We start from the raw sequence: 26,880 nt of genomic DNA on the forward strand, positions 1-26,880 counted from the left end.
TTTTCATGACACTCTACTTAAACTATCTGGCATTTATATGGAGAAAGAGTAATTTGATAGATGCAAAACAATTTTGGAGATCACTGGATTAACGTCGTTGTTTATTTAGTATTTTCAGCCAAATCTTACTGAAAAACGTTTTCCAGGGATTGAAGTTTAAAAAAAAATAAAAGAAGAAATTTCTCCATAAAAGAAATTCATCACACTTTCCACGAAGAACTTTATACAAAGGACACACTCTAGTTTCTACATGAGATACATCTATCATTCCCACAAATTAACTTCCTTTCTTTCCAGGTATATTTTATTCTCTACTGTTCTTTCTCCTCATCTAAAAACGGCATATGGAAATGCTAACTGGGAAATGTGATAACATTGTGGCATACTTTAGTCTGGTTATTCTTCCGAGGAAATCTGAATTTGAAATCTATACAGACAAAACTATTCATGTTTTACTAACGTTAGGTTAATATATTAAATGTTCTACAGACTTTCATTGTTGTTTTATATAAAAAAGGAAATTTTTAAAAATACAAACGCATTCATCTCTAATGTAGCTAGAATCATCTGACTACATTTTGCCACTTGATTGCAGCGAATATTGGAAAAGAACATCCAAATTTACATTAAGAAAACTGGTTCTAAACAACGAAATCCAACCATTGTATGAACTATCCCCTGCTTGTATATTAAAAACAATCAAGTTTTTCTTTGAAAACTCAAAAAAGGTGCTAATATCTTAAGTCATTAAGGCAGGAAGAACCATTTTCTCTATCTTTCAGTTTGCAAACTGGAGCATAATAGTGTACTTAATTCTATTATTTTTCTATCGATTCATTCCTTTACAGATGATTAAGGTATAACATGCAACATTATATGCTCATATTTATTTTCATCTGCAAATAAGCATTATAAAAAGTTAAGAAGGCAATATATGAAAATAATTAAAGTCATTATTTATAGTTTTGTCCAGTCAGTAGATGGCCCAATACATACAAGTGGAACATGTGGTAAGTTGCTGCAAGAATTGCATTTGGAATATGAAAAATAAATTAAAATAAAATAAACGGGTTATAGAAGAGATCATGCACAAGACATTATAAAACCCTCCTGGCAAATCTCTCTACACACTGCACAAGAGGTATTGTTTTCGTTCCAATGAGGTACTCACCATCTTCCGTGGGCACGTAGATGTTTAAGTAAAGGCAGTCTTCATTTTGATCTTGAACATAGGTCATCAAAGTATCCAAATTGGCGGTAAACCAGATGGGCAGCATGTCATGCAATAAGGATCTCTCATCCAGGTGCTGGGGGCACACAGCAGCAAACTGAGTAGTATTTCGGATGCCAGTCCAGGAGGACGGGGGTTCTGGGGGCTGAAACCGCCTCTCTCCAGTGGGGGGTGAGGCATAGGGGACCCCTAAGTACTGCTCCACTGGACCCAAGATCTCATTGGGTAACGGTGTTCTTAGGCCCCGGATTTTGCCATAATTTGTGTTGACAACTGGATACTGTGCTTGGCTGTCAATGAGGGTGAATTTGATGGCAAGAGCAGTTATCCACAGGAGGACATTGGAGTTTAACATGACGCAGACCGGGGTGAACAACAAAGGAAGCCATAGCAGTCCCTGGGGCCGCGACATGGTTCAAATCTGCATCCACATCCGCCGCTGTCCCAGTGATGTGGCTCCAAGGAGACAAAGCCCAGAGGCGAGCCTGCAGAGAGACAGGGCTTTCCAGGGAGCAGTAGACCTGGGAGAGACTCTCAGACTGATCACAGAGCCTGAGGTTAAGAACAAGCACAGCTGTTTTCTTGGCAGCCCATTGCGAGGAAGCAGCCCTCCCTTAATCCTGAAACTGGAGTCCAGCAACTGCAATGCTCCAAGGAAGCTGTGACCATCCAACACCTCCAGGGACAATTTCTTATGAAAACTCCAAGGCAGCCTAAAAGAGGAAGAAAGCAGACAAGAATAATGAAGCCACACAACGAGCACCTAGAACACTGGCTGGCTCTTCCACGAAATCCACAATATCTCTCTATGAAATTCCTATTCATTTGTATAGAAATGTGTATAGTGCCATCTCCACATAGTAGGCAACAGCAAGAACATCACCTGTCTTTATTTATTTTGTTTATTTTAGAGATGGTGTCTTGCTATATTGCCCAAGCTGCAGTGCAGTGGTGCTCTCATAGCTCACTGCAGCCTCCAACTCCTGGGCTCAACCCATCCTCCCACCTCACCCTCCCGAGTAGCTGGGACAAGCATGCACCACTATGTCCGGCTAATTCGTTGGACTTTTTTGTAGACATCGGGTCTCCCTGTGTTTTCCAGGCTGGCCTCAAGGGATCCTCCCCCTTGACCTTTCAAAGTGTTGGGATTACAGGCATGAGTCACCATGCCTAGCAGCCACCACTTGTCTTAATTCCTGCTGTACATCCTATCACCATGAACAATGCCTGACATTTAGAAAACACTAAACAAATCTGTGTTGAATGATCAAACAGATGTTCAAGAGTTATACAGGTTATGCAGATTATAGTAACGACACCTCCCAGTTTTGCTATTGTTTACCAGACTGGTTATCAACACATGGGTACTTCCAAAACACTGTTTCTCAAATGTTTAAGGAAATTGTCACATTTTCCTAAGGAGACATGCATGGAGCTCTGAAAGTTTTCCAGTAGGAGAAAAACGGAAGCATGCATCCAAGTCAATCAGGCATCATGATGTGGATATTTATCAGGCCACAAAGGGAACTTCATCAAATGAAAAGAGTGTAGACTTTGGACACAAATTCTCCTTGGTCTGGTCAAGTGCATATATATTTAGGCTACATACTTCACTGCTCTGAATCTCAGTTTCCTTGTAAAAAACTATACAAGATGGTGCATTTCCAGTACATGCTGTAGTGCTAGTCTCTTGAAGACTTCATTCATAATTAAAAGTGTTGACACAATTATCCTGACTTTCCAGTAAGCCACTGCATGCCTTAGAGGGTATCCTCTTCACCCTTCAGCCCATTTAAAAAGCTGAGGCTGCATTTGAGTTACTTTCCCATTGAGCCTGGAGTCAACTTTTAAAGGGTCACCACCACCTCAATTTGTCTTTACATGGATAATATAACTATCCCTACATAAGTCACTGCTCCTGTGACAATAAAAGAATGCTGTGCAGCAATGGACAGTATGCTCAATGATCCCCTAGGAACGGAAAACATTTCACTAGGTGTTGCAAGGAGGGTGCCTTTAGCGTGTTCTTCAACTCAAAATATACAAATGTGTTTCTAAGGATTTTGTGGGTTATTGAGAGCATTTGCATCAGAAAATAATTATCCATTTCATTTAAGTAATCAGTTGAACAGAATACATCACATGGCTTTTTTTAAATAAAACATATTGGAGCTGGATCTATCACAGAACAATAATACAACGGGGGGAAATTCCATAGTACATGACATCTGGGAAAAGTTCACCAGAGTTGGATGAAAATGCACTGAAAATCTGGATTGTAACTTTGAAAGTGACAAATAGCATCTCACCAAATGACTGATTTAGGTGTTTGCTTCTATCTCTGAATTCTACTGTAGACAACATTTGGATGTCTGCCACACAGCAATCCCATTTCTGAATAATTAAGAGACAGACAAGAAAAACAAAGAGGTGATGTCCTGTTTGGTTGCTTCTTTCCTGAAAGATTTTTAACTAGAGGTAGCTGTTACTTTCAGCCTGGGGGCCAAAACCACTCTCAAATATTTAAAAGCTACTTGGGACTAAATGAGATAGTATGTATCCTCAAGGTATTGCACATTCCCTGAAACACAGAGCTCAATAAATGTAGAGTTCAGTGGGTGGACTTCTTCCAAGGTATATAAAGTTAGTTCCATAAGGAATTCCAGCCCACCCCTTAAATTCTCAAACTCAAGGTGAATAAGACTATGAGTCACATATTGGTTATGACTGATCCAGCTGTATGATCAAAACCCTCCTCTGCCTAAATCTACATCCCACAAGGTCTTGATGGGCAGTGAGCGATTATGAAGCAGCAGCAACCTAAGAAGACGGGCCCAAGGGCATCTGTACACTTACTAGGTCTAGACCGGGCATTCACAATATTCACAGGTTGAGAACTATCTTTTTTCACTCCCTTGTTTTTTGAAATTTGGCTAATTTGCACAAAATTACTATAATCTAAAGCCCAGTGTTTCCCCATCTCAGTACAAATGACATTGTGAACCATATAATTCTTTGTTGTGGGGGCGTCGCCTGTACAATGTACAGTATTTTGCAGCATCCCTGACCTCTACTCACTAGATGATAGTGGCACCTCCTACCCAGTTTTAACTATAGAAAATGTCTCTAGATAGTGCTAGATAGCCCAGGGGCCAAAACCACCTTCAAGTGAGAATTACTGGTTTAAGCCATCAAGTATAAAATTATAGTGGCTGTGTAAATGATTAAGTATCTGTAGGTATATTTAGTGAATATAATTAGTGCTGTCGTGTACGTGTGTGTGTGAAAATACAGTCATATTCAAAAAATTGACAACTTGTAAATGTTTAGCATTACAAGAAATGTTGATATTGAAGATATCAATATTTCTTATTGATATCAATCAAATGTACATTATCATCATTAAAGAATCACTGTAAATTTAACCAACCAACATCCTTGTGGGCAAAAAAAAAAAAAAAAAAAAAGATCTCCCATGTGAGTTTCAAAACTGAAAAGGATTTCACAAAGGGTGAAACGTGGTTATTGATAGTTATTCATAAATAGGCAGATAGATTTTTAATATTCCTAAGATAAAGAGGATATGCTACAAAATGAATTCTAAAATTTTTAATGGATAAAAAATTTTAATAAAAAAGGTGAAAACTAACTTCATTAAATATATACATATACTTTGGGAGTGAAGAAGGGCTATATAGCATGTATTCTCTGCAAAGACTGCATAAAATAATAACATCTCAGAACAGCATTTTGACTAATTTAGAACTTGATTGGGTATTTTAAATGATTCTCTGCAGGGCAGTTATTCTGACTCAGGTTGCAATTAAGGCAAGGCTCACACTCTTCAGGCCTATGAGAATTTAAAGTATTCAGAATAAAAATTGTAATAAATTTCTCCCCAAAGTATGCATCCCTTAAATTGAGATTGGTTTAATTTTAAGATACATATTTAATTAAGGTGAGCCCTGACGACAGCCATTTTGGTATTTGGACCTTAAAATAAATAAAGTCATATCTCCCGGGTGTTTATGGCCTTGTCTTTCAAAGGCCTTGGAATATATTAGAAAACAGGAAGCTTTGTAGATGCTTTAAAAAAAAAACAGAATAACTGAGAAAGAGCACCCTTCCCTGTGTTTTACTTCCAGCCACGCTGAACGTCTGGGCCCACTGAGATGTCTGCTGCCAGGAGGTTTCTGAGAACAAGAAGCACTTGAGACATCTGCTTCCATCTCACATTCATTACGGAGCATCCAGAAAACAAAAGCAACAGAATCTGATCCTTGCCCAAATTACTGGGTTTGTACAATAATCCTGCTATACGGTTCACCAAGAAAGTCTAGAATAGCTATTCCCAAAACTCTGCACAAGCTACAGACATCTCTGGCTTCCTTTTCTTTTGTGTCTAGTGGAGACAACACTTTAGGGTACCTGAGGGGGATGTGGCTTATCTTTTGTTCTGAAGCCCAAAGCTCTATGCTGTTACCAAAATGAATGACCACTCTCCACGCATGGCCATGCATGCCTGCACACACAGGTCCTCCATCCCTGCTCAACATCCATCCAACACCAGCAATCTGCCACTTTGTCTATTTTTGTACATGCAGATATTTTAATATTCTGGTTTTTATTTCCCCTCCTACATAAAGGAGATTACAATCTAATTTGCCTTTTGTCAAATCTTAAGAGTTCTTTGCACAGTCACCTATGCAGTTTCTATTAAATCTAAAAATGAAATCCCATTTTAAAATCCCCATTTTTTACCAGAGAAATGCAAGTCAAAACCACAATGAGATACCATCTCACACTAGTCAGAATGGCTATTCATAAAACATCAAAAAACAACAGATGCTGTTGAGGCTGCAGAGAAAAGAGAAGGCTATATACACCATTGGTGAGAACGTCAATTAGTTCAGCCATTGTGTAAAGCAGTATGGAGATTTCTCAAGGAACTTAAAAGAAGAACTACCATTTGACCTAGCAATCCCATTACTGGGTATATATACAAAGGAAAATAAATTGTTCTACCAAAAAGACACATGCACATGTATGCTCATCACAGCACTATTCACAATAGCAAAGACATGAAATCAATCTAAGAGTCCATCAACGGTGGATTGAATAAAGAAAATGTGATGCGTATATGCCACGGAATACTATGCAGCCATAAAAACAAATGAAATCATGTCCTTTGCAGCAACATGGATGCAGCTGGATGCCATTATTTTAAGTGAATTAATGCAGAAACAGAAAATCAAATACCACATGTTCTCACTTAGAAGTGGGAGCATAAACATTGGGTACTCATGGACATAAAGCAAGAACAGAAACTCGGGACTACTACAGCAGGGAGAGGGAGGGGGAAAAGGTAGAAAAACTACCTGTTGGGTGCTATACTCCATACCTGTGTGGCAGAATCAACTGTACCTCAAACCTCAGCACCATCCAATACACCCAGGTAAAAAATCCTGCAGATATATCCCATGAATAAAAAAAAAAAGTTGAAATTTTAAAAAATTGTCGAATAAAGATTGAATATGTTTAAGGTAAAAAAAAATGTTATTGGTATACACACAAAAAAAATTTACCATTCTGAACCATTATCTTTACTATATATTAAACAATTGGAGTGTAAAAATGTGGCCAGGCATGGTGGCACATGCCTGCATTGCCAGGTAATTGGGAGGCTGAGACAGGAGCATCACTTGAGCCCAGGAGTTTGAGTTTAGCCTGGGCAAACTAGCAAGACCCCATCTCTTAAAAAAAAAAAAAAAAAGGACGGCAAATGTCCCATCTTCAAGATGATCTTGTACCATATGGCAGCTCAAGGTATCAACTCCATCACCTCCCTCACCATTTCTGTTCTTCCACTGAAGTTTAGTGGGTCAGGAACATGCATGAGCCATAATTGTAGAAACCAGAATTTTCAGGAGGGGGCTTAGCAGAACCCAAACTAAATCCAAGGGTAAAGAGTTAATGGCTTATATGTTGCCCAGCCAAGACGAATTGGATAAGAGGATATTCCACAGATAGGAAAGACAAATATACCATTAGAAATAGAGCATACATCTTTCTAGAGTAAACTATGTGGACAGAAAGATCCTACACTGACCAAAGAAATAAGACAATACCAACACTTAGAAGTTGGCTTAGTCCATTCAGACTGCTGGAACAAAATATCATAGCCTGGGGGGCTTATAAACCACAGCTATTCATTGCTCACAGCTCTGGAGGCTGGAAGTCCAAGATCAAGGCATGGTAGATTCAGTGTATGGTGAGGGCCTGCTTCCTAGAGGGCTGTATTTTCCTTATAACTTTGGAAAAGGGGAAAAGGGCAAGGAATCTCCCTGGGGTATCTTTTAAAATGTCATTAATACCATTCTGGGGCATCCACCCTCATGATCTCATCAGCTCCAAAGGCCCTACCTCCTAGCACCATCACTTTGGGGTTACAATGTCAACATGTGGATTCTGGAAAGACACAAGCCTTCAGACCACAGAAGTATCCCGTAAAGATCACTATGCTAGGTAAGGGTACATAATGGGGTAAAGAAGGAGTTCCTGCCCACTAGGAGCTTACATTCTCACGAAGGTATCTATCCCTACCTGTGATGCTTTTTTTCTTCTTATTCATCTTCTGCATATCTAAAGCTAGCACAAGGACTGGCAAATAATAAAAGCTCATTAATGCTTGATTTTCTGTGTCTTATTTGTTTTCCAGACACAATTTCTAAATCTAAATCAAATGATTTGCAGATCTCTCTAGGCTTTGTGTTCATCTCTCTCACTGAACTCAAAGTCATATATCCTCAAGGTCATGGAGGCATACACCTGTAGTGCCAGCTGATAACATGGTGTGTGCCACCATGCCTGTAGTGCCATGACTATTTTCTCTTCAAGAATATAGTCAGATAGACATCTTATGGTGCTCCTAAAAATCTCATTCTCCAATCCCCAAACTGCTTCCATGCTTTTGTTTCATATTTGGATAGCTAGATCATTACTTTTCTATTAATTCAGCCTACACTCAAAGCCATCTTTGTTGGTTTCTCCACCATAAATCCACATCCAGGAAGGAGTCCTCAAATCTACAGATAGCCTCAACATAGGACAAGAGGCTCAATGTCATTCATTATGGTGAAATGCAGATGAAATCACAATAGGATTAATAAAAATACAAACAAACAATGATACCAAGTACTGAGCAACGATGTGGAGCAATGAGAACTCCCATGCATCAGGAAACACGCACAGAAATGTCCACTGCAGCCCCATATTTTTTTCTTCAACTTTTAAGTTCCAAGGTACATGTGCAGGATGTGCAGGTTGGTTACATAGGTAAACATATGCCATGGTGGTTTGCTGCACAAATCAACCCATCACCTAGGTATTAAGCCCAGCATCTATTAGCTAGTCTTCCTGATGCTCTCCCCTCCGGGCATCCCCAGACAGGCCCAAGTGTGTGTTGTTTCCCTCCCCCCATGTGTCCATGTGTTCTCATCATTCAGCTCCCACTTATGAGTGAGAACATGCAGTGTTTCGTTTTCTGTTCCTGGGTTAGTTTGCTGAGGATACATAAGCCCCAATTATAATTGCAAAAAATATTGCCACAATCCAGATATCCATAAATAGGATAATGAATAAATAAATGCTGGCATATTAAAACAGAAGGCTTTACAAAACAGTCAAAAATGAATAAAATATAGATATATGGAGGAAAATGGGAAAATCTCAAACATAAAAGGCAAGTCACAGAAGACTACAAATAGTGTGATTTTATTTACATAATAGTAAAACTAAACAATATTATTGCTCAGAGCTATGTTTGTCCTGAAATATACAGCAAGGACAGTATGAAAACCAAATCTTGGGGGATTAGATTTCACTGAGAGGTAGGAGAGAGAGAAGCAACTCACATTGATATATAAAAACAGTGGGAATGTTCTCTTTCCTTGTCTGTCAGTGGGTACAATACTATGTATCTGGTTATTTTTTACTCTTTAAAATGAATATCCAAATACACATTTTGATACACTTTTTATGACTATGATTATTTTACAATGAAAATTTAATCAAAAGAGTCTCATCGGTATAAGTTTTACTCAATGACTTTATTTTCCCATGTGCTATCAAACTATCTTGGATTTAAAAATTGAAGGGAAAATATAAACTGTTTTCTCCATGATTATGCGAAAAGCCCAAGGCAATAGACCACCCACCCACATATTACACAGAAAAGCCCTGGGATTCTGCCAGCCATGGCGAGCACAGTTATGTATGGCACCTGAGCCTGCTATAGCCCTGGTCACTAATTAGCCAAGTGCCCTCGCCATCAACTCCCTCCACTGCAAAACGAGGGCTTGTGCCAGTGACCTCTTAAGTTGCTTTCACCACTAAGACGCTCTGACATCTCAGACTGTTATCTCCAAAGCAGACTCAGTATAGGAGCCCAGTAGAAACAGAAAGTCCTTCACTGAAGTAGCAAGGCATAACTGAAGCGAGACAATCCCTACTGCAGAAAATGGCAAGGTTTAGTGTGCCAGAAACAGTGAGAGTCAACGTAGCCTTCCAGCCTATCCTTTAAAAAGATTTCTTCCAGTTGCAGTCAGGGAGACAGAGAGTAGAATGATGGCTACCAGAGGCTGGAAAGGGTAATGGGAGGGAGAGAGAAGTGGGTATGGTTAATGGGCACAAAAATATAGGCAGAATGAATAAGATCTAGTATTTGATAGCACAACAGGGTGACTGCAGTCAACATTAATTTACTGTATATTTTTAAATAACTAAAAGTACAATTGGAAAGTCTGTAACACAAAGAAATGATAAATGCTTCAGGTGATGTATACTCCATTTATTCTAATGTGATTTTTACACATATGCCTATATCAAAATATCTCATGTACCCACAAATATATACACCTACTATGTACGTGTAAAAATAAAATATGTTTTCCAACACCAGATAACCCTTATTAGCAGGATATAAAAATGCCTCCAGACTTTTCCTTACTTGAATTGTACATGAGGATTTGAAATTAGTATTTACTGACTTTTTCCCAGAATTCACTGTACTAATTGTACTGTACAAATAATCTTCTTCTTTCCCCTCATATATAAGAGGAGTTGTTTCAAGAGTTTGTACTTGAACTTATCATATATGAAATTATATCTATAAAATAATTTTTTTTTTTTTGAGACAGAGTTTCACTCTGTCACCCAGGCTGGAGTGCAGTGGTGAGATCTCGGCTCACTACAACTTCTGCCTCCCGGGTTCTCTTGCCTCAGCCTCCTGAGTAGCCAGGACTACAAGCATATGCCCCCACGCCCAGCTAATTTTTTGTATTTTTAGTAGAGACAGGGCTTCACCGTATTGGCCAGGCTGGTCTTGAACTCCTGACCTCATTATCCACCCGCCTTGGCCTCCCAGAATGCTGGGATTACAGGCGTGAGCCAACGCACATGGCTGAAAATAAATTTTAATATATTATATGTATAGATATCTTCAAACTAACCTGCTATATATAGAGAATAATATAAAATATATTATTCTATATTAAAAAACATATAAATATATTACAATATATTATAAAAATAAAATATAAATAAAACATTATTCTATACATAATATAGAATATAAAATACATTATTCTATATATAATATAGGATATAAAATATATTATTCTATATATAATATAGGACATAAAATATATTATTCTATATATAGAATAATGTAAAATATAAAATATAATAAAAATATATAAAATATATTATTCTATATACATAGAATAATATAAAACATTCATAGGAGCTTAATACCTCAATATTTTGCTTGGTTATTTGGAGAAATATTTTACATATATATAACACAGAAGCTTAATATTTCAGTTAGTTTGAAGAAATAATATAATAGATACATGAAATATTATATTTAGGAGTTTAATTGCTTTAATATTTTGGTTGGTTATTTGCAGAAATATATATAAAACACAGGAGCTTAATATTTCAGTTGGTTAGTTTGCAGAAATATTTATATATAAATATGTGGACAGAGAGAGAGGGAGAAAGAGAGGGAGAGACTGACAAATAATTAGTTTGGATATATACATTTTTTGAGGTTTAAAGAGATTTACATAGATACAATACATTAAAACTTATTTTATCCATGTAATTTCATGCGTGCGTATATAAACATATATATTTGAACTAACCAAGTGAAATATTAAACTATTAAGCTGCTTAGGTTCAGGAATTTTTCCCACTCCATTCCCTGAAAATCCCGTGTTCCATGCCTTTATGCTACAGATAATCAATACTACCTGTTGCGTATGATGCTGATCATCTGTTTTCAGAGAGATGGTCCTACACAAGAGCAAACTGAAGAACAACAGGCTCAAATGCACCATAACAGGCACAAAAACACCTACTCATGCATGTATTATGTATCTGGGAGGTAGTATGAGGCAGAGGTTTTGTGCAGTTTTATGACTATGATTCAAATTCTGGATCTCACTTTAACTCCATCAGCAACCAGAGAAGGGTGTATACACCACTGTGATGGTTAATGCTGAGTGTCAACTTCATTGGATTGAAGAATGCAAAGTATTGATCCTGGGTGTGTCTCTGAGGGTGCTGCCAAAGGAGATTAACATTTGAGTCAGAGGGCTGGGGAAGGCAGACCCACCCTTAATCTGGGTGGGCACCATCTAATCAGCTGCCAGCAAATATAAAGTAGACAGAAAAACATGAAAAGACTAGACTGGCTTAGCCTCCAAGTCTACATCTTTCTCCTGTGCTAGATGCTTCGTGCCCTCGAACATCAGACTCCAAGTTCTTCAGCTTTGGGATTCAGACTAGCTTCCTTGCTCCTCAGCTTGCAGATGGCCTGTTGTGGGACCTTGTGATCGTGTGAACAAATACTACTTAATAAACTCCCCTTTATATATCTATCTGTCCTATTAGTTCTGTTCCTCTAGGGAACCCTAATATAACCATCAATGCTTCCATCTCTTATGTGTAAAATGGGCAGAGTAGCAGATGTAACTCAAGGATATTATTGCATGTGCTATGGTTTGTGTTTGAGAAAGTACAAGAGTATACGAATATACACACCTATATTCACATATCTTACATAAAGATACCTTACATAAAGATATGCATATGTATGTGACATGGTTTGGCTGTGTCCCCACACAAATCTCATCTTGAACTGTAGCTCCCATAATTCCCATGTATAGGGAGTGGGGACCCTGTGGGAGATAACTGAATCAAGAGGGCAGTCTCCCCCATACTGTTCTCGTGATAGTAAGTCTCATGAGATCTGATGGTTTTATAATGAGGAGTTCCCCTGAACAAGCTCTCTCTTTTTGCCTTCCACCATGTAAGACATGCCTTTGTTCTTACCTTGCCTTTTGTCATAATTGTGAAGCCTCCCCAACCCCATGGAACTGTGAGTCCATTAAATCTCTTTTTCTTTATAAATTACCCAGTCTCCGGTATGTCTTTATCAGCAGTGTGAAAAAATACTAATACAGTACATATATGTAAACACATATAAACTTAGAACAATAAGTGTTCCCCAAAGAAATCCTAGCTAATTACAATTATTCACTGAGGTACCACTGAATGCTTCCAAGGTGAAACCCATTTTGATAAAATGTAAAGATACACCAATCAAGTTCCCATCCTCAAGTAGTAAACACTGCAGCTGATGAGATGAAGCTTGCCTTTCAATTGCTACAATTAAGCCAGCCTGTGCTCCATTGCTTTTCAACTGCTACCATGAAGCCAGCCTGTGCTCCATTGCTTTTCAATTGCTACCATGCAGCCAGCCTGTGGTCCACTGCCTCCCACCTGCTCCTTCTGTGGGATGGTGGGCTTCTGCAGAATGGACTTTGGAATGGAGTGCCTAGAAGACGCTTCTACAATTTTAGACATGTAGAGAGAGCTAGGCCAGAGGACTTCTGTAAAGACAGCATAGAGGGGGTAAGCATTGACATTCAAGAATTAAGACCACCAAGATTTACAAAGAGTGGGGAAGATGATACCACACTGAACATTCACATTATGTCACCATTACTTCCTCAATGCTTACATTCATTGCTAGACTATGATGAGTATCTAAGGGCAAAGCCCAGAGATGACTAATACTTGAACTTAGAAGACAGAAGGTCTTCAGTAAACGCTATTAAATTAAAAGGAAGAAAAGAGACAAGGAAACCAGAAGGAACCAGGACACAGAAGGCAGAAAACTGGCAAGGTTAGGTTTCAACACATTCTCCTTAGCTCATCTCCTATGGGTACCACAACCACAGGAGATGAGCTACTTTCACCACCTGCTCCATTCATGTTTCCACCATAAAATTCTCATAGCCTTCATGATGTAGTCCCTATTGTTTTTGCCTGCAGGAATTTCACTCATTGACACAGCAGTAAAGTGTTAGAGTATTACTTTCAGCCAAGTCAAATAGGCCTATTTCTGAAAAGGTATCAAAACTAGTTCTGGGAATATATTTGCCTGCAATTTAGCAAACCAAATAAAGAATTCTAGATACCCAGTCACTTTTAACCCCATTTCCTTTAAAAGGCTTTCTCATTGCTGTATCTGATGGACAGAGATAATACTGATCATGTAAAGGAAATATTTAACCCAGAGTGGAAGCTGAGTGAGTTCTTCTACAAAGGAAAACTGTCAGTTTGAGTAAGAAAAAAACACTCAATTTCTAAATAGCACAGTTTAACCTGCAGTTAGTACTTCTGACCTGACACGACCCTCAACTGGCAGTGGGTCTGCAGATGGTTGATCATGTGGACAGTTGGAGGTTAATGTGGACAAGAACAAGTGTGTACTCCCAAGTGCAAGACAGGAGCCAGAACCCTCTGGAGTAATATTGTTGAGTGTATCTCTATGTCTCTTTCATAAGGAGCTTCATAACCACTGCCCATACCTCTCCTAATGAACTGTGCAATATCTGAAAAGCTGAGTGTCTTCAGAATGTTTCCCAAGACACCACCTGTGACCCCAGGACCAGCTCCGTCTCACAACCCTGGCTAGAGTGCTCCATTTTCTGTAGCATAGATCCTATTTGCCAAGGTTACTTCGTTTTAGGCAGACGGCTCTATCTGAGAAGCTCCTGTTTCGGTGTGATGCTTGCTCTGACAGCCTACACTCTTTTCTCATGTGCTTCTGACAGTGCAGAATGACAAGGTGAGGGCCTTACAAGGTGTTCGGCTCTAGGTTACTAAACACCACCTTTCCCACACAGTTTATTTCCTGAGTATGACACTGTACAAGCTCCCAGGAAAGGCAAGCTTCATCCTCAGGCTTCAACCTCAACACCTCCACCCACTCCCCAAAATGTTTCCTCTGCCTTCCCCAGACAGGAATATTAATTTGTGAAAACAGGCTCTATCCCAGTGAGTCAGTTACTCCAGAGAGGCTTCTTGTCCTGGGGTTAGAACTTAACTGAGATCAGACCTTCCATCTCTAGGAAATAACCAAGGCTTCCAAGATCCAGCATATAGACAACAGGCTTCTCATAAAAACCTCTGTGTCTCACATTAGCATGAGAAGGAAGAATAGGATGGAAGAAAAGAGTCAAAAAGGAAGGCTCTTTTAAACAGGGTTTAGGAAGGAAAGAGGTGCAAAGTCAAGAGACAGAATCAGGGTAGACCCAAGAATATACCTCAGGAATCAAAGGCAACTATCTCCCAAAACTACCTCCAAAGCCTTACGAACATTCAAACAAGACAAAATTCATTAAAATGAAATGTGTTTTTTACCAAAAATGCCAGTAAATAGCAGTCAATATTGATATTGAGACTTCCAAGCTTTTTAAATGAAAATAACATGAAGATTCTAATCTGCCAGATTCTTCACTTTCTTTTTGACATAAAAATAATTCTCTCAGTATAGAATGCTCTATGCTGCAAACTAGTGACTCTCACATTCCCACCTCTAGCAAAATTCCTACCTACACATGCAGGTTTTTTAAAGAAAACAGAGGTATAATAAATAAATCAAAACCTTTCCTCTACACAATTCTAAATGCAGATGTTCTCCACCCTAAGTCCAAAAACCCCAATCCCACCCAGGTGTCTATTTATTATTTTGTGAGTACACAGCACGTGTGTGTGTATATATATATACATATATATATATACACATACATATATATATACACATACATATATATATACACATACATATATATATATTTATGGGGCACATGTGATGTTTTGATACAGGCATGCAATATGTAATAATCAGATCATGGAGAATGGGGTATCATACCCTCAAGCATTTATCCTTTGCCACCCAGGAGTCTTTAGATAGATTCCATGGGTTCTACAAATTGCAATGGGCAAAAGGAATTACATCTTTAGTTTCACTACCATGCACTGAAATTTAGTATTTGCTTCCATTATCCGTGTAGGTAGGACACTTAACTCTGTTATCACAGATATCCCAAAATACTGTTTACGCTTACTTGTACTTTGAAATTGTGACTATTATGAACCTCTTAAGTAGATCCAGGTACTTAACACACAATAAAGATGCACATGTATTACTATAGCCCAGTTTAAATATATCTTTTTTTTTTTTTTTTATTGATTGTAGAAATAGAGTCTCACTTTGTTGGCCAGGCTGGTCTTGAACTCCTGGCCTCAAGCAATCCTCTCACCTCAGCCTCCCCAGATGCTGGTGTTTACAGGAGTGAGCCACTGCACCAACTTTAAATATTAATATTAATATATCTTGGCAACTATTTCAATAAAACCAATTTCCTTTTATGCGTATTTACCTTATTGTATAACTTAAACATATCATTTTTACAAAATGTATCAATTTTCCACCAAACCGCCAGAGGGATCTGTCACACACACTCACACATGTAGCATGCACAGCTGAGAATCCTTGGCTAATTGCCAGTCTGTGGTCATCACCTGCGTGTCTACCTATCATGACCTAGTGGGGACAGCAAAGGTTACAGCTTTCTGCTTGTGGATAAGGAGCATGTGCATGGAAGGATGAAATGCCACCTCCTCAGCTATCTCATACGAGTCTTATCTAGCTGTTCTCTTCCCTTGGAAGACCTGCCTTGAGCATAAGTACTTAAGAATAAATGGGCCAGGCATCATGGCTCATGTCTATAATCCCAGCACCTTCGGAGGCTGAGGCGGGAGGATCACTTGGGCCTAGGAGTTCGAAACCAGTCTGGGCAACATGGCAAAACCTTGTTTCTAAAAATAATTTAAAAATTAGCAGGCCGGGCGCGGTGGCTCACGCTTGTAATCCCAGCACTTTGGGAGGCTGAGGCGGGCGGATCACGAGGTCAGGAGATCGAGACCACGGTGAAACCCCATCTCTACTAAAAATACAAAAAATTAGCCGGGCATGGTGGCAGGCACCTGTAGTCCCAGCTACTCGGAGAGGCTGAGGCAGGAGAATGGCGTGAACCCAGGAGGCGGAGCTTGCAGTGAGCCGAGATCGCGCCACTGCCCTCCAGCCTGGGTGACAGAGCGAGACTCCATCTCAAAAAAAAAAAAATTAGCTGGACATGGTGTTGCATGCCTGTAGCCCTAGCTACTCAAGAGGCTGAGGTGGGAGGATGGTTTGAGCTCGAGACGGGGAGGTTGGCGTGAGCCATGATCGCACCAGTACACTTCAGCCCGGGTGACAGAGTGAAACTGTCTCAAAAAAAAAAAAGAAAGAATAAATGGCAAATATCTCCACCAGGAGGTCTTACCTAGCTCTTGCCATACCCTCCCAAGTGAGACACGTCTTCCTGTCTTCCTAGTCCTCTCTCCCCGGTGACCTTTGGTGGAACCTGAGACCACCTCAGCTGAGCTTCCCTAGAAGCCATAGCTGTGCACACAAGTAATGAATAAAAAAACTCTAGCGCTTCTCTCATCTAGAAAATTAAACATCTATGCCACTTGCATAGGGCAGGGAGATCTTTCCCAAGACCAGGGAACCTCCAAGCTAGAGAGCAGTCCCAGCAATGCACGCATGGTCCTTCTCTGTCCGAACCAAAGCTACTTAAATATCAAGACTAAGACGTGAAACTAAAGGAAGGTCAAAGACAAACATGTCCTTCCATTCACAAACACATAGAAAACCACAGTCCAAGTAAGTTTTCATCTGAAATCCCACAAATTAATGGAGCAAGGGAACTTATCTGAGGAAATAAAGTTTCATTAATTGGCCACTGGATGTCATGCACCGGGAAGGAGTCTCTACTCTTTAAGGCCCATGGAGAAGAATTCCAGGAATGAACAGAATCAAAAGAGGCATTTCAAATCCTGCTTCTTCTCTATCCCCATCTTATCCACTCCCCACATCCCAAGTCCAAGAAAAAATAGGATGAAAGCATCAAGGTTATAGAAGCTCCAAAATTATTTCACAGCAAGTGGCAAAATCCTCCCCCTTCCTGAAACGCAAGAAGAGTAGGACTATCATTTGCCTCTCTTTTGAATTATAACCTGAACCATGGCCCTTTGAAATCTCAAACCTCCCCACTGTTTTTCTTAAATACATCCATGGGAAGATTTCCTTCTCCCTATCACTTCTTTCTGTATAGATAGGATTTTTAAAGGTGGATCTTTCTTTCACTACGGTAATCAGACGTCACAGATTTTCTGCAATTAATGCTTTCCTTGGCTATTTCTAGACCTCCTATTAAGAGCTATTCTTTCACTCCAGCCTATTCTTCCTAACCCAATTAAACCCTATTAAATCCTCTGCCCTGACTGTTCTATTTCCCTCACGTTTAATTATCCCTTAACAAGCCTGTGTTCCTGCATGTTCTTTTCAATTGGCCCACCCCAGACTGTGTAACTTAGAGGGTGTGACTGTCCACATCTATAACATCTTCAAGCTAAATTATCATCTGGCAAAAATTCCCTCCATGGAAATCTATCAACAAAGCGAGTGCTATCTTAAGACTAAGTTCTGTCCGCAACTTCAAATACTAAAGCGTCATAGACTGATTCAGTCAAAAAGGTTTTTAAACAAAAAACGTAAAATAATTTGCATCTATTATGTTTATGCCCTTTGAATTAATTGGATAATTAGGAAAACATACTGAATTTGTGGGAGGACATATACTAATTCTCCAATAACTGGTTTCACTATGTATTAACACATACATATTGCTCACTGCATCCTGGAATTCCTAGGCTCTAGAAGTCCTTCTGCTGGTCTCAGCCCCACAAGAAGCTGGGACTACAGGGGTGTGCCATCATGTCCAGCTATTTTTTTTTATTTTTTGAAGAGATGGGTCTCTCTATGTTGCAGGCTGGTCTAGAACTCTGGCCTCAAGCAATCCTCCTGCTTCAGCCTCCCAAAGTGCTGGGATTATAGGCGTGAGCCACTGCACCTGTCCTTTTTATTTTTTTGAGACAGGGTCTTGCTCTGTCCCCCAGGCTGGAATATAGTGGCAGGATCACAACTCACTGCAGCCTCGACCTTTTGGGCTCAAGCAATCTTCCTGCCCCAGTCTTTCAAGTGATGAAGAGCTTTTAGTAATACACTAGAGAACATTAAAAAATCATTAGCTTTAAGGACATTCTAAGAGTAAAGTTATAAAGCCAAAACCCATAAAATATAAAGGAAAATCGGAAGAGGCGGTATGAAGACTGTCCTCTCTCAGAGGGTCCCTCTCCTTGTGGAAATAGGCTGCTATTCCAGGTCAGAGGGAGGGTCCCCCAAGGCAAGATAGATCAAAGGTATCCCCAAGACAGAAGGGAGCCAGTAAGTCCTACTGAAATCAATAATTTGAGCAACAGACTGAAGGATAAGATCATGTCACCTCCCAGCTGTAAATATCAGCACTGCATGGATTTGAGTTATCATCTAGGATAAAAATGACTCCTCGAAAGCCAATGTTTTGTAAGCCACTGAGTTCTCATTTAACAACACAAAGAACTACACCCTGAGGATGATCAACAAATAATCTGATATTTACCAGGCAGAAGGTACATTGAAGAAATGTAGAACCCACTAGCTGCAAAAGATAGAGAAAGCATTCACTTCCTAGGTGCCAATACTCTTTAGTAGGAACTCAATCCCCTTCACTTTGAAGCTTGGTAAAGGCCAGATTATAATGAAAGAAAATTTGGCCTCTGCACAAGCATCCTTGACCACGGAACGAATTTCTAGAGCTGGTAATTATGTCCTTGGCCCTCAAGTTAAAGGGCATCACAGAATTAGACCAGTGGAATGCACAGAGCTCCTCCAAGAAGCCACTTAGGATGACTGCCTGGGAAATGCAAACTGAGAAAATTATATTTAATTCAACCTCATGTGTGGTCGGAGAAACAGGAGGAATTGGAACAATTAAGCCAGAATGGTGCCATGAGCCATGCAAAATTGGCTTCCCGTAGGATAGACAAAGCATTCCACACAGGAGAACATTCTGTGACTTAGGTTAAGAAAGGGAAAAAAAAATGGGAAGCTTGGGAGAAGCATTAGGTCATTTTCAAGCAATTAAACCCTTTCTATAAAGAACATACCAGATAACAAAGAAATGACTGAGTGATGAAGTTGGCTCAATCTAAATCATCATATTAGTAGTAGTTTATTACTGAAACCACTGTATCTTGGTGAAGAGAACACTGGACAAGACTTTTTTTTTTTTTTTGAAACAGGGTCTCACTCTGTTGCCCAGGCTTGAGTGCAGTGGTATAATCTCAGCTCACTGCAGCCTTGACCTCCAAGGCTCAAGCCATCCTCCCACCTCAGTCTCCTGAATAGCTGGGAACACAGGCATGCTATGTTGCCCAGGCTGGTCTGGAACTCTTGGGCTCAAGCAATCCTCCCACCTCAGCCCAGCACAAAGTGCTGGGATTGCAGGCATGAGTCACTGCACCCAGCTAGAGATTTTTAAATTCAAGTAAGAATCTGAGCTACCTAGATCCATGCTTCCTAAACTCTGCTGCATCTTAGAATCCCTAAGGAGAACTGAAAAATCTCACTGCCCAGTCTGCATTGCAGAACAAGCAAGTCAGAATCTCTGGAGGACCACAGCACAGGCATTGATACCTATTACATTCTCCAGGTGATTCCAATGGACAGGTACATTTGAGAAATCATGCTTTTAGCTGTCATATTCACATTCACATACCATTCAATCTTGGCCTTATCATTTTTCTTTTGAAAAAATTTTGTTTCAGTAAAGAAAGTCATGCATGAAGTTTTAAAGGTCAAACTACTTACAAGTGTTATTTGCACAACAAACAGCACTTTCTTGCCCAACATACAACATCCCATGACCACACTTGCTTTAGAAAGCAAATGCTTTCAGATTTCTTAGCTTCTCCTCTCCAAATATATGCTCTATGACATTTCTAAGTAATAGTTTATGCTATTTTTTCTTGATATATTATTTTTAGATATTACCTATAAATTATCAGTGGGCAACCACCAATCTATTTGCCCCTTCTGCCTTTTTTTTTTTTTTTTGCGACAGGGTCTTGCTCTGTCGCCCAGGCTGGAGTGCAATGGTACAATCACAACTCACTGCAGCCCCAACCTTACAGGCTCCAGCAATCTTCCCACCTCAGCCTCTGCAGTAACTGGGACTACAGCCACACACCACCATGCCCAGATAATTTTTTAATTTTTTGTAGAGGTGGGATTTCGCCACATTGCCCCGGCTGGTCTCGAACTGCTGGACTCAAGAGATCTGCCTATCTTGGCCTCCCAGAGTGCTGGGATTACAGGCATGAGCCACTACACCCGGCCTTGTCTCTTTAACTTTATTGTAACTGTGCAATTAATAATCACTCCTGAATGAAGCATTCTACCCTAATTAAATCTCCTTCATTGAATCGCCTCCTGTTTTATCTGGAGACAACAACTCCTTCACATTTTCATTTCATGCTTTTCTGTGTGTCTATTGTTCAATTTTTCTGAATGTTCCAAGGGAACTAAAGCCCATCTCAAGTACTATTTCTACGTGGTCAAATGGCTCATTTCCTTTTCTTTTATGTACTTTCTCCTGAAGTCTCACTCTAGGATTCCAGTTGTCCCAGCCTGCTCTGGGCATTAATCTGAGACCTGCATTCTTTCAGCTGTCTTCTGTGAAGGCCACTGTTTCTTGGATTCCCCACTTTCTATTTGTCATTTATTCCGCTGTTTGAAGGAACACATAATCGCACAGCTTTCCAAGAAAGGGTGCACAAAAGGTAAATTTCCTGAAATGCTACATCGGCGTAAATGCCTTGACCCTGCCTGCCCATGGACAGTTTGCTCCAAGAGTTCTACGTAGTAAATTGTTTTTTCTTAGATTTGTGAAAGTTTCTATCTTTTAACGTTCAGTGAAGACATGAAGCATTCTATGACATTACAAATTCTTGATTCTTAATAAGTTTTTTCTTTGCCTCTGATATGATTTGGATCTGTGTCCCTGCCCAAATCTCATATTGAATTGTAATCCCCAGTGTTGGAGATGGGGCCTGGTGGGAGGTGATGGCATCATGGGGAGCAGAGTTCTCTTGAATGGTACTGTACACCCCCCTTGGTACTGTATAGTGAGTGAGTTCTCAAGAGACCTGGTGGTTTGAAAGGGTGTAGCACGTCCTCTCTCTCTCTTCCTCGTGCTCCAGCCATGTAAGATGTGCCTGCTTCCCCTTCACCTGCTGCCATGATTGACATGTTCCTGAGGCCTCCCCAGGAGCCGCCATGCTTCCTGTACAGCCTGCAGAACCATGAGCCAATTAAACATCTTTTCTTTGTAAATTACCCAGTCTCGGGTATTTCTTTATACCAATGCAAGAACGGCCTAATACAGCCTCCAAGCTCTTAGGATCTTTCCTATAAATTTGTTCTTCTGAAATCTCGCAATGTGCTTTTGGAGTTTGGAGTTTCAATTCATTCACTGTGGTGAGCCCTGAGTGTTGTTTCATAAGCCTGGAAGTGTAGATCCCTCAATGCTGGGATTATTTTAAAAACTATTCATAAGTCACTTTTGCTTACTTGTATTCTATGTTGTCCTTCCTGAAAATACTCTTTGAATGTCAGATTCCTAGAGTCTCCATATTCGTTCCTTTCCATTTTGCTATCTCTCTCATTAAAGTTTTGTCCATTGGAGATATCCTCATAATCGTTCTCCAATCTGATTATTTAATTTGCCTAATATGTCACATTTTAATAGAATTCCCATGTTTTTTTATGAGACACTATTTCATCATATCTCCTACAAGTTACAGATTAGAAATTTTGTCTCTGTTTTCTTGGTTGATGTTGTGTGTGCTACCTCCAGATGATTCTTTTTTCAATTTTTAAAAAGAATTTCTTATTGAAAGCTTCTCGAAAATATCTAGGATGTAAGACTGTCTTTTCTCACTTAAGAATCAGGTCTGTGTAGATACCCAGGGGTCCTTCCTCAGCAGGTGAACATATTGTACAGTAAATAAGTAATAGGCCCAAATGGCCTCCAAATGCCAGTTATAGAATGCTTTTCTCTGCCAGTTCAGTTTACCAAGAAAGGGATCCTCCAGGATGGACTTGAAGGAGTCCAGCGACTTTCAACTTGGAAGGAAGGACAAGAAAGCTGATGGCTTTGAGTATGCACAGTGTAGACAATTCCCTTACAGACACAGAGCCTGGGCCCTCACCCCTACTCCACTCTCTGATGTCTCTGGGTCCTTATGTCCTAACTTTCTCAGGACAGATACGGAGTCTGGGCTCTCGCCCCCACTCCCCTCTCTGACATCTCTGGGTCCTTCTTTTCTGAGTTAACTTCCTCCAAAATAAATTTCATCTGCTACCTGTGGAGAGGAGGGAAGGACCGTACTTTAGCCACACAGCATAGAAACCTGTATTCTAGGCTCAACTGACCTAGGAGTTTTGCATGAAGTTAAAAAAATGTGTGTTGCTGGGGCTCAGAGAATGATACCACAAAATGAAGGCTTCAGCAGCCTCAGAGGCAAAAGGTTTCTCTCTGACCCTCCCCTGACCTGTTGTCTCTCAATTCCATTCTCTCCGGAGGCTGGCCATAGGAACTGGAATCCCTCCTCCCTAAGGCAGGTCATACAAACCAGACCCCTTCCCCACAAATCACCCATGAAACCAAAAAAAGATGACCTCAACTTTCCCCTGCCTTTCTGTAAACACTGGCCATAAATAAATCCTCTGACCTGCCTTTTTGACTGTAGGTCCTAAGACCCCCATTCCCGAGAGGGTCCTACCTCACACCCAGAAGGAATGCTGCTCAGAGAGGCCAAGAAGAATCTAGGCAGACAGGCCTGGCTGGGTTTCCCCACTCAGTCCATTAGCTTTAGATCAGGCCCTTTTTGTCCAACCCTATTTCTACTGGGCTGTCCACAGTTAGTTGAACCTTAGCATAAAAACTGAGTTTCCAAATAACCCCATTAAAAACTGTGCCAAGGGCTGGGAGTGGTCGCTCATGCCTGTAATCCTAGCACTTTAGGAGGCCGAGGCGGGCAGATCACTTGAGGTCAGGAGCTCAAAACTAGCCTGGCCAACATGGTGAAACCCTGTCTCTACTAAAAAAATACAAAATAATAAGCCAGGCGTGGTGGTGGGCACCTGTAATCCCACCTACTTAGGAGGCTGAGGCAGGATAATTTTTTGAACCCAGGAGGTAGAGGTTGCAGTGAGCCGAGATCGTGCCACTGCACTCCAGCCTGGGCAACAGAACTAGACTGTCTCAAACAAAACAAAACAAAACAAAAAAACAAAACAAAACAAAAAACTGTGCCTAGAACATGAACACACACTTCTCAAAAGAGGGCATATAAGCAATCAATAAACATCTGAAAAATGCTCCACTTCATTGATGATTAGGGAAATGTAAATCAAAACCACAATGAGAAACCATCTCACACCAGTCAGAACAGCCATCATTAAATAGTCAAAAAAAATAAATAAATAACAGATGTCAGTGAGTTTGCAGAGAAAAAGGAATACTTATACATTCTTGGTGAGATTGTAAATTAGTTCAGCCACTGTGGAAAGTAGTTTGGACTTAAAGGACTTAAATGAAACAAAACTACCATTTGACCCAGCAATCCCATTACTGGGTATATACTCAAAGGAAAATAAATCATTCTACAAAAAAGACACGCATTTGTATGTTCACTGCAGTACTATTCACAATAGCAAAGACAGACATGGAATCAACCTAGATGCCCATCAGTGGTGGGTGGAATAAATAAAGAAAATGTGGTCTCTACATATGCACTGTGGAATACTATGCAACCATGAAAAAGAACAAAATCCGGTCCCTTGCAGAAACATGGATACTGCTGGAGGCCATTATCCTAAGTGAGTCAACATAGAAACAGAAAACCAAATACTGGATGTTCTCACTTATAAGTGGGAGCTTGAGAAAACATGGAAATAAAGATGGGAGCAATAGGCACAGGGGACTACTAGAATGGGAAGTGAGTAGGGTGAGGACTGAAAAACTAGCTGGCGGTCACTATGCTTACCACCGATTGGGATCAATTGTACCCTGTACCTCAGCATCACGCAATATTCCCATCTAGCAAACCTACACATGTACCTCCTGAATCTAAAATAAGTTGAAATTAAAAAAAAAAATTGGACAGTCTCCCCTGTATCTTTGTGTCCTCATTCTGAAGGCTCCTGTGTCACACAAATCTACGACTTAATAAATACCTATTGCTTTCTCCTATTAATCTGCCTTTTGTGACATGATTTTCCATGACCCTCCAGAAGGTGAAGAGGAAGGTTTCCCTTGGCTAATACAACATTGAATCCAACCTGGATATAGAGAAACACCATGTTCTCCATCTATCTTTGAAATAATTTGCTATGATTTTTCCTCTGAGAAAAACAGCACAGCAGCAATACAATCACTCAAATTCTAACTTGAATTTTAAAAAATAATATGGTTAGAAGAAAGGATGAGTATAGTATAAAATTATTATTTCTGCCTCAGAGTAGAGAAAATGCTATGAAATATAATCATTTTATTAAACACTACCCAACACCATCTAGCATATAACCAGTTCCAATATTTCTCAAGTACTATTACATTCTTTTCTCCCACATATCGTCATAAAGCATTTGTTTTTGTTTTTCCTTTTTATCTGGCAAAGATGCTACTTATACCAGTGATTAACACAATTTCTAAGTAAGAAATAGAACTAGAAGTGAAAACTTACATAGAAAAGTAAGATGGAACCAGAAGTGAGGGCTAGGATATGGGATACATTTGACAACCTACAGTTGTTTTTCAACCCCTTCAAGTTATATCATTATTTATTACAGAAAAAAAAAACAAGATAAAACCACACCTGAGCAGACAGTTTTCCAAGGGTGTTTCCAAGGATCATTTAATTTTCAAAGAGAACTATTTACAAGTTAATCTCTGTTCTAATAATCTCCTCAACAGAATTCCTCACCTTCCCCTCCCATCACCTGTTTTACCGGGATCCAAGCCCCCACTCTTTCTGTAACCTCAGGATGGTGTATAAGCTTCTGGACCTCATTTGGAGGGTAGATCTTCATTCCGAAGGCTCCTGTGTATCTGCATTAAATACATTTGTAATGTCATTTCTCCTGTTAATCAGTCTGCCTAGTCAGTGATTTTTCAGTAAAATTTTAGGGGGTAAAGAGCCTTGGCCCCTACAGTTATGACACAGCAAGTGGGGTCAACAAAGACTCTCTGCTCTTTTGGAAGCCACAGTGCAGAGAACCCAGGAACCCACACTGCTGGCTAAAGGGTAAGAATTTCTCACCAGCCAGCCAGGCTCCTGTTCTCTCTCTCCCTCTGTGCAATCCAGTTGAGTGGACAGTAAAAATCACTTTGTCTCCATGATTTTTCATTGAACCTTTAGGGGACAAGGCCCTTGACCACAACACTGCCTAGCTTCCCTGTGTACACTCCTAATTTTAACTGGCTCTACCATTTAGCAGCCCAACAACCCTGAGTAAGTGATTTAACTCTCACTGTTTGTCTTTCTTGGCTGTAAAATGAAGATAACAACTGTGTGATCTGTAGAATAATGGGATGACCATGTGTTGACCAAGTGTTAATACAAGAACTTGTGACTTTGTGTGACCTTACATGGAAAAGAGATTCAAATGAAGGAGGCAGGTAGAATTAAGGTTCCCAGTCAGCAGACCTCGAAATGTGGAGATGATTCCAGGTTATCCAGTGGGTCCACAGAATCACAAGGATCCTTATAAGTAGAAAAGGGAAAAAGAAAAGAGGAAGAACCAGAAAGATGATAGAACGAGAAGGACTCAATCTACTGGCATTGAAGGTGCAGAAAGGAACTTATGAGCCAAGGAAAGTAAGAAGTCTCTAGAATCTGGAAAAGGCAGGGAAATCTGTCCTCTCCTAGAGCCTCCAAAAAGAATGGTGTCCTGATGATACCTTGATTTTAGCCTCCTAAGGCTCATTTTGGACTTCTGACCTCTAGAGCTGTACGCAGCCACTAAGTCTGCAGTAACTTGTTACTGCAGCACAGATAGGAAACTAATACTAATGGTAACTATCAGGTAGAGTGGTTGAGACCAATGAGCTAATATAAAAAGCACTTGGAACAGGTCCTAGCACAGAAGAAACGCTACATAATTGTCAGCCTATGTTATAACTAATAACCAAAGACATAACTCTGAATTAAGGAAGCAAATTAGCAGGTAGAGTGACAAA

The 26,880-nt window shown here is 40.0% G+C and overlaps 1 protein-coding gene across 6 annotated transcripts in view; it reads right to left on the reverse strand.

The window, feature by feature from the left end:
• LOC129475227 (neuroligin-4, X-linked) overlaps positions 1–26,880 on the reverse strand; it is a 342,496-nt gene that overhangs the window by 261,179 nt on the left and 54,437 nt on the right. For all 6 annotated transcript variants that reach the window (XM_055267359.2, XM_055267360.2, XM_063634377.1 and 3 more), the window contains exon 2: positions 1,172–1,944. In XM_055267359.2, the coding sequence (XP_055123334.1) occupies positions 1,172–1,643 (472 nt within the window). In that variant the 5' untranslated portion in view covers positions 1,644–1,944. The remainder of the gene's footprint in view (positions 1–1,171; positions 1,945–26,880) is intronic.

This window comes from Symphalangus syndactylus, chromosome X (genome assembly GCF_028878055.3).
Source record: "Symphalangus syndactylus isolate Jambi chromosome X, NHGRI_mSymSyn1-v2.1_pri, whole genome shotgun sequence".
In the NCBI taxonomy this organism is placed as follows: Eukaryota; Metazoa; Chordata; class Mammalia; order Primates; family Hylobatidae; genus Symphalangus; species Symphalangus syndactylus.